This window comes from Nothoprocta perdicaria, unplaced genomic scaffold (assembly GCF_003342845.1).
Source record: "Nothoprocta perdicaria isolate Ctin4 unplaced genomic scaffold, notPer1 scaffold_12, whole genome shotgun sequence".
In the NCBI taxonomy this organism is placed as follows: domain Eukaryota; kingdom Metazoa; phylum Chordata; class Aves; order Tinamiformes; family Tinamidae; genus Nothoprocta; species Nothoprocta perdicaria.
Window position 1 is genome coordinate 574,718 of NW_020454316.1, and position 8,349 is coordinate 583,066.

General features: G+C 55.2%; 1 protein-coding gene across 1 annotated transcript in view; it reads left to right on the forward strand.

Moving 5' to 3' along the window:
* PALB2 (partner and localizer of BRCA2) overlaps positions 1-8,349 on the forward strand; it is an 11,394-nt gene that overhangs the window by 447 nt on the left and 2,598 nt on the right. The window contains exons 2-12 of the mRNA XM_026053886.1: positions 292-2,014; positions 2,134-2,229; positions 2,901-3,685; positions 4,281-4,364; positions 5,209-5,370; positions 5,861-5,946; positions 6,176-6,337; positions 6,477-6,593; positions 6,978-7,065; positions 7,339-7,487; positions 8,274-8,337. Coding sequence (XP_025909671.1) covers positions 292-2,014; positions 2,134-2,229; positions 2,901-3,685; positions 4,281-4,364; positions 5,209-5,370; positions 5,861-5,946; positions 6,176-6,337; positions 6,477-6,593; positions 6,978-7,065; positions 7,339-7,487; positions 8,274-8,337 — 3,516 coding nt within the window. The remainder of the gene's footprint in view (positions 1-291; positions 2,015-2,133; positions 2,230-2,900; positions 3,686-4,280; positions 4,365-5,208; positions 5,371-5,860; positions 5,947-6,175; positions 6,338-6,476; positions 6,594-6,977; positions 7,066-7,338; positions 7,488-8,273; positions 8,338-8,349) is intronic.

Sequence of the window (8,349 nt, forward strand, 5' to 3'; positions counted from 1 at the left end):
GGCCCGCGCGCGGGGTCACCGGCGCCGCCGCGCCCCGCAGGTAGGAGGGCGCGGGAGGGCCTCGGCCTGTGCCGCCCGCGCTGCCCCCTGCACGGCCAGCCCGCGCCCCCGGGACGCGTCCCCGCTTGCTCCTGCCCGGGTCTCCTCTTTGCTCCGCGCTCATGTCGGTCACGGGCGAGATAAATCGATATATCGATATCCAAGCACTGCTTGATAGGCACCTTTGCAAATAGCCCATCTAGATGATACGTGTCCCTGCTGGAGCAGGGCGTTGGACTAGGTGACCTCCAGAGGTCCCTTCCAACCTCAGCCGCTYTCATCTCGTGTGGCTTTTCTGGGAGTTGTTTCATATGTGAGATCTCTTTTTCYGCAGGTTCCGGGGATGCCCCATCTCCGAGTGCTGGCAGACACGAAACCTGTCAGCTGCAGGTCGAGAGCTGCGCTGTCCCTAGCACGGAGAGGAGAACGTCCGACTCTTGTCAAGAAAGGCCCGAATTCCTCACCAACAAAGTTAACTTGTCAGACACTTCCCAGGCAGAAAGCACCAAGGGCAGCCAGGAAAGTGCCCCCGGGGAATCGGTTAGGCCGGCTGCAGAGGGGAAAGAAGACCAAGCAACGGGAGGTAGGATGAAGCTGAGGAAGAGGAGAAYGAAGGCTGTCGTCCCAGAGGAAGGGGGATCTCTGTGTGATGCGCTGCTGGTGAACAGTGAAGAAAATGTGACGAGTGAAGYGTCCAGGAAAGAGGAGCTGGGGTCTCCAGTGTTCCGACGAAGCCGTTTCTCGAGCACCGGGGAAGGTGCCCGCAGAGCATCCGGAGCAGCCGCTGCTCGGGGCGCGGGCAGTTCCTCGTGCGCCGCGGCGGGCAGCCCCGAGCCGCCGGGTGCCCCGTCCGTGTCCCGCAGCCACGGGCCACCGGGGCTGCCGCCAGGGAGCAGCGACTCCGTGTCGCCTGCCGCCAGCAACAGCACCAGGGAAGAACCTTCCCGCGTGGAAAAGCAAGTGCTCAACGAGAGGACGGGGGAAGGTCCCAGGGAATTGTCCCTCAGGGACTGCAMGTCAGAGAAGGACGTGTTGCCTCCCGACAGAAATAACACACTAATTAGCGAGAGCGGAAGCTCTGAAGGAAATCAGAATGAGGCTAACGACTTCAATTGCTTTCCTACAGATCCTCTTACAGGCCGTGGTGAAACGCTGTTGGAGGCTCGAGAACTTGAAACCGAGTCAAGATTTTCTCACCTAGAGAAGCTGAGGACTCCTGAAGCTGAAAACACAATGAATTCTTACACSGTGGTTGAGGGGCTTCTCTTCCCAGTTGAATACTACGTCCGGACAACGCGCCGTGTGTCTAATTGCCAGAGGAAAGTGGACCTAGATGCAGTAATTCTCAGCCAGCTGGGTAAGAGCAAGAAGGGTCTGCGAAATAAGTGCAAGCAGAAAGATGCAAATTCGGATCAGCCGTCCCAAGAAATGATGGAAAACGATGACGAGTCAGGAGTCAGGCCGTTCCCTTCGCTTGGTGCCGACAGTAGCCCGGTGGATTCGGGCAGCCCTCGACAGTCTCTGACTCCGTCTAACAGCAGCAGCACTTCGCTTGGCTCCTTCTCGCAGAGCAGCGTGGCCAGCACAAGGTGTGAGCAGAGACAGTCGCAGAGGAAGCAAAAGGGAAGGAGAAGGTCCAYGTGCAAACCCGCTGTGAACCAAGCGTCGCCGGAGCCTGCAGCGGGTGTGCATCGCGCAGCGCCAAAAGAAGGCACCAGTGTCTTAGCAAACGACTGTCCGAGCGAAAAGGAAAACTCCGAGGGTGATCTTGAAAAATCGTCCTTGCGTGAGCTGAGCCCGCACTGTGCCGCAGCTGCCGGCTGCGTGGAGGCAGGAGCGCCTGGCACCGCAGAGCCCATGGGTGCTGCTCCTCCTCGGGGAGGGCGAGTGCTCGGCAAGGGCCGCGAGGCTCCGTTAGATCAGCTCCAAAGTGCACTTMGGAAGAGCGCTGCTTTGGATCCAGCGCAAGACACCCGTGGGGGCCGCGCAGGGGAGCCGGGCGCCCCGCGGCGCCTGAGTCACCCCAACCACGCGGCGGGCGGCGGGCGCAGCCGGGGCGCCCGCGGGGCGGCGCGGCCCCCGGGGACGGGCGAGGGGGGGGCGCCCGCGGGGCGGCGCGGCCCCCGGGGACGGGCGAGGGGCCCTCCCTGCGCCCCTCCGCGAGGCGCAGAGCCGCCCGGGCACCCACAGGTACCAAAGGCACCCCCTGAAGCGAGAGCCCAGGGCGAGGTGGGGAAGCGCCGGGTGAATCCGTGCACCCTAACGTGTTTTTATGCAGGAAAATCTCACTGGGGAGTTGTTTCTTGAGAGTTGAAGCTTTCTGAAAGAGTGGAATCCTTTTGGTTCCCGTTTTATTTGCACAATGTGAACAGCAGTGCATGCGTGGGGAGCAGGGCTGAGAAGGCCTTAAGCTGGCTTTGCTCTTTGGTGTCTCTTTGGAAACTTGACCTGTTTTTTCAGCAAATGGATATAAAATCTCTTTTGCCAATTGTGTCTGGGCATTAATGAATTTTTAGTGCTGACAAATATGAAACACAAAGATGAGTATTACAGTCTGAGAGTATGTGAATGCTGGGAAAAGAAAGTGTGTTGGGAGGAGGACAAACCAAATCTGGTTGGGCTTCTGTCCATTCTGGCCACTTTAGTGATGTTTTAGCTGATGCCTTAATGCAGAGCACTGCCTTAATGCAACAGAGTGTAATGTCTTCCCAGAAAGTGACACTTCCAAGTGTTGAGAGATGTGGCTGCTTTTGGAAAATTAACATTAGAGTGTTGTGACCCTCTAGAAAGGAGATTGGAGGGCTGGCTGCTGCCTGTGTTATGGTATGATGTTCTTCCATGTTCTATCTTTCTGTGTGCAGGCAAGAGCAGAAGATGTGACCAGCGAATGGACTCAGAGGATCCAGCTGCTCCTGGTCTCCTGCCTGCAGACCCTGATGCTRCAGACTTTCTCTTCAGCTTCCGCAGCCTCCAGCAGCTGCCCTCCACGCTGGGTATCAAAGACTTTCACCTACCTGAYGAGGAATTTGGGCTGCTAAAACTTGAGAAATTTAAGTCTTCCCCTGTGAATGACTTGGAAGTTTTTGTTCCTAGTGTGTCCGGAGATCATGTGGCTTCAGAGGAAGCACGAGGTCTGCAAATGAACACAGAAAAGAAGAGTCCTGAAAGCAACGTGATCTCGCCTTTCAAAAACGTGTTGTGCAGGTTACCCCATTTAGAAAGCCCAGCTTCCAAGAAGGGACTTTGCACGAGCGAGTTGCTCTTTACTCCCACGGAGACTCTCTTAGCCGGTGCTCCCACTCAGCCAGACTCCCAGATTTCCGCATCCCTTTTCCCTGTGTTGGGTGCGACCCCCGCCGTCTTGCCCAGTGACGTCCTTCCCGACACCCCTTCCGCGCGGCCCTTGCCAGCCAAAGCAGCATGTGGCCAGGCTGTGGATCGTGGGGAATGTAGAGACTCTGTCCTTGCCCGGGGGTCGGGCAGCTGCGGGGAAGAGTCTGCTGGGAAGGAGGAGGAACCATGTGCAGTGTTGCGTCTGGAAGCTGCGGGAGGTGCTGAGCGAAGGTCTGATGGGATGCTGCTCTTCAAGAAGCCGGAGCAGCCGGAGGGCGGAGGGCCGGGGAGCTGCGGAGCGCAGGGTGACCAGGTAGGGAGCAGCCTGGGGGCGCCGGCCGGCGGCTCCGTGTGCGAGTCCCCGCCGGCTGCTTCCTCGGCGGGACCCGCGGCTGTTCTGGCCCTGGAAGGCCTGGCTCGCACCTGCCGCCCAAGGCCCCTCGAGCTCAAACATGCATTCTGTAGTCTGGTTTGGGTAAACTCAGCCTCGAATCCACTGTAGGTTTTGATGCCTATTATGGGAGGCAGGCTTGAAACACTGATGTGAGCAAAGGTCTCTGGCAGCCATCTAGTGTGGGTCTGCCGTAAAATTGTAAGCTAGGATTTGGTAAAGGCAGTTACAGAGAAGAGAATGACCCACCTTTGGGATGGTACTAGATTCTGAAGAGCGGGAGTGGGGCTGAGGCATGCAAATGATGCTGAGAGACATTTTTTGGAGGTGAAAACAGTAAATTCCCTGTCAGGGATCTCCTGTCCTTCAAGGACATGCAAGTTGCAAAGAGATGCTCTTGTAATAGCTCCTTGGGAATAGCATGCTGAGTGAGTTCACACTTCTGCCTCACGCTTGTGGGTACTGAATACAGTTTTGAACCTGAATTTAGCCTCGTCCTTGCTTTCTGTTTGTGCAGGAGGAAACTGCAGCAGAACAGTTGGCTGCGGTGCAGCTTGATGGCCTGAGAGAAGAGACCTTGCAGCTTATATCAAAGTTAAAGGTGGGCTAATATCAGATAATTGTTGCTGAGTCAATAGCTGCTCTTTAATACAAGGTTAAACAAAATTACGATAAAATTGCAGAACAGCTGGTTGGAAAAACGATGTTGCTCGCTAATTTGATCAGCTCTTTCTTGCTCTGTAATCTGATCAGCTCTTTCTTCACTTGTGGCAGAGCACTCCAGCATGGCTTTGGCTRGGGTCCTGCATATCTGCTTTTATCTGGGAAAGGATTTCAGTGTTTGTTTCTGAATGTCAAATGTCTAAACACATGTGAGTGCATTAACAAATGGAACCACTGCAACTTTTTTCAGCCCCAGATAAAGTGTTCTTAGCTCCTGTGCCTGCCCTGTGCCTGCCCTGGGGCTCCGTGGGTGCCCTTGCTCTGTGCGGGGCTGCGGCACTGCCTAGTGCACGTGTCCGTGTCCACGGCCGTCAGGAGCAGAGCCACGAGCACGGCGGCTCTTGCCCAGGACTGTTTGCACGGCCGAGCCGTGGGTCCCCCTGCAGTCGTGTCCTTCCACTGTCCTCCTGCGTCTGCAGCCCCTCGTAGGGGACAGGGACAGTTGACAGGCGGGGAGGTGACATGGGTGGGAAAGCGTGCAGGCTGTGCTGCTCCTGGGGCACAAACCAGTGCCTTCTCTGCCCTAAGGCTGAGCCCAGCCACCCACACCGCCTATTTTCCTTAGTGCCTTACYGACACTTCGCTCAAAAGCAAACACTTCGAGCATTAAGCTTGAGCCTCAAGTTCTCATCTTACTGGGTCTCACATAGCAGTTCTGTCAACCCGTGCCTCCAGGTGAAGCAACTACTAACAGAGTGTCGGGGCTGTTCCGTTTTGGGCAGGATTCCTCGCGCTCTTGCGCGGTGGACGTGAGCACCATGTGGTGGGAAGCCGCTGGCTGCAGAGAGCTGCGCGTTGTGACGGCCTGTGAGACCTCTGTGTCCCTGTGGAAGCTCCTGGCACCCGGGCACTGGGGAAAGGTCTGTGCTTGGCAGCCTGGAGAGGTACGAACGTGGTCTTCATTTCCAAAATTTGGAGCAGTTTTCTTGGAACGCTGTATTACTTCCCAAGGATCTAACACAAGGATCTGAGAGTCTTGGATGTGGGWTTAGTTCCTTGGGGGATACTAATTTTCCTTCCATCAGGAAACAGAAGAGAGTGATTTGCGCTGTTGATAGGTGTGATCCGTGGCTTGACTAGTCACATACTACCTTATGGAGGCTGCTGCTACACGTACGTGTTGTGCAGCAGCCGCTGACTTGTTGTGCTCTCGCCCTTTAGACACCCTGCAGTCATTACTTGTCTCTTATATCGCTGGGAATTCTTTAGTTAGCAAAACAGCAGTGAGTTCAATCCCGATGTAACTGTGCTTCTTCAGAAGAGTCTGAAAACTAGTTCTCTATAATTTTGCTTGAAACACTCTAGAGAATGTGAATTAAGTCCAAATATGAGGAACATTGTGGGTAACACTGAATTCTTGCTCTACTGTCCTAGATTCCTGTAATACAGATTATTCCTCTGCCAGACACCTGTAATCTCGTGTGTGTAGCACTGGGAGATTTGGAGATTGGAGAAATAAGGTGGTGTGTTTATTCCTTCCTAGTGCTTTCCACGCTGAATATCTTCAGCTTTATTCTCCTCTTCTGTAGTGGTTTAAGTTGTGCTTTGCAATTCTTCCACTTTCCCAAATGCTTTAACTTCTGGAAAATATAGAGAAAAAAAAATCACCAAAGTTTACTTATTCACCTCTACAGCATGTTTGAGTTTTGCTTCCTTTGGTCCTCACGCATACCTTTTTTCTGAACTTAGGCTCTTGCATTATTGTTCTGAGAGTGACTCATTCAAGCAGTCACTGGTGAAAACTGGAAATATAAAAGCTGTCCTTGGGCTAAGGGGCAGGAGGCTGGTGAGCAGCAGCAGGGCAGCGCAGGAGCAGCAGGTGGAGATAACGACCTTCTCGGAGGCAGGRAGGTGAGTCCCTGGTTTCGGCGGGAAGGAGAGGCTGCTCAGATGTGCCCGGCTCCTGTCCTTGCGGGGGGCCTGCACCCGCTGTGCCCGCACRGCTCCTGCACTCTTTGCCCGGCTTTTCTCCCTTGCGTCTGCTGTGCAGGAGCAAGGAGGGACAGACTCTGATGCCTCCTGAAGAAACTGTTCTAGCTTTTGCTGAAGTAGAAGGAATGAGAGATGCTTTGGTTGGCACCACCGCAGTGAACAGCATTGTTATCTGGTCAGTGTTTCCTTTGAAATTAAACTATATGTCTTGTAGGTGTGTGTGTTGGCTAATATCTATAGTTACCTATAGATATTATATAGTGGTTTTGGTTGGTTGCTTATTTGTTAATGAACCAGCAGAGTTCATTATGTATCRGCCTCAAGTCTGATACATAACCTCTGTGTGTTTAGACTGATATAAAGCAAATGAAATATTCTGCTATAATTTCACTTGTGTTTTTATCACATTCATTAGCTCCTCCTGTAGCTTCTTGTCCTGGCTTGTTTCTTTTCTGGAACCAGAAGTGTGCGTCTGTCTTTCATAAGGGTATAGCTGTGATTAAAAAATAACAGCTAGAGGATGGAAAAGCAGTCAGAATTTTATTTTCACCGACTGCAGGAATTTGAAAACGGGCCAGCTCTTGAAAAAGATGCACGTTGGTTATTCCTACCCAGCTTCAATCTGCCACCGGGCGTATTCCGACTCCGTACGTATGTGATGAGTGGCGCACGTTTTATGCCTGCACTGCACTGACTGACCACAGGGGGGGTTGATTAGTCTGACTGTGATTAGTCAGCTTCTCTCTTGTTTTTTAGTTATAAATTGACAGGTAAACCATTTCTGTTTTATTCAGTAAAAATCATGCATCGCTGTTCGTGAAGGTGTGATGCAGAGAGAATGTAGCAGTTACCTGGGGGGATGTTCCCTGGCTCCCCCCTCGCTGTTGTTTCCAGTGATGTGTTTGTGCTGTGTGTGCCAGGGCCTCCTCTTTGTTGTCCTGAGTCACCCGCACGCCAAGGAGAGCGAGCAGTGCGGGAACCCCGCGTTCCGCGTCGTGGCCTTCAACCCCCGGACGGCCAGGAGCACCGGCGTCGTTTTCTCCTCGCTGCCGCCCGGACACACCGGCAGGCAAGTGCGGCCGCTGCGCGGAGCCTTTCTTGGGGGCTGCCGGCAGGATCCCGTAACGAGCCCCTGCTGGCTCCCGTCCCTTTGCCGTCTGGCTGGTGATCCGGAGGCTGCCGCCCGTCACATCCCCCTGCGCCCTACGTGGGAATGTGGCCAGGGTGTTGGCTGTTTCCTGCCCGCTTCCTGACCAGCTGCGGGATAACCTCGGAGCCCCGGCCCGGGGCTCGCTGCCCCGCTCCGCAACAGAGCCCAGCGCCGCTTTCCTGCACGCGCAGGGTTTGGGGCTGGGGGCTGTTTGTCCTCCCCCCCAACTGCTCGTGATGACTGGGGCCCCAGCCGCCACCTTTCCTGCACGCTCCCTGGCAGCCCGTCCTGCGGAAGCGTGTGCAGGGGCTGCTCTCTGATGCTGGAGAGCGCGTCGCCAGCTGGGTCCGTGCGAGGCAGCGGCTGGCGCTCAGTGGCCTTTTGCCTCTTGGTGTCTTCGTTGTGCCTCGCACATGTGGAAGAGAGCCCTCTAAGACACGGCCTTGCAATGTGCTTACTGCAGCTGGAATGTTTCCTGTGTACACAAATATTAGTAGATGGAGAGCTGAGTTTACTGAACAAGTGCCAAGCAGGTCCTGGGGCCGCGGGAGGGTTGGCGGGTGCCCTCCTTGTTCAGATGCCCCGAGGGGATGAGGGCTGCTGTGCCCGGCGTTCTGCAGCCTGCCGCGTTTGCCCCTTGCCCAGGGCAGCAGTTAGTTAGCGCAGCGCGGTGCGGGGCGTGCGGTGACGTGTGTGCCCCGGCAGGTACGTGGAGGGCGAGGTGGCGGCGGCGGCGGCGGCGGCCGTGCTCTCGTCCGGCAGCATCGCGGTGTGGGAGCCG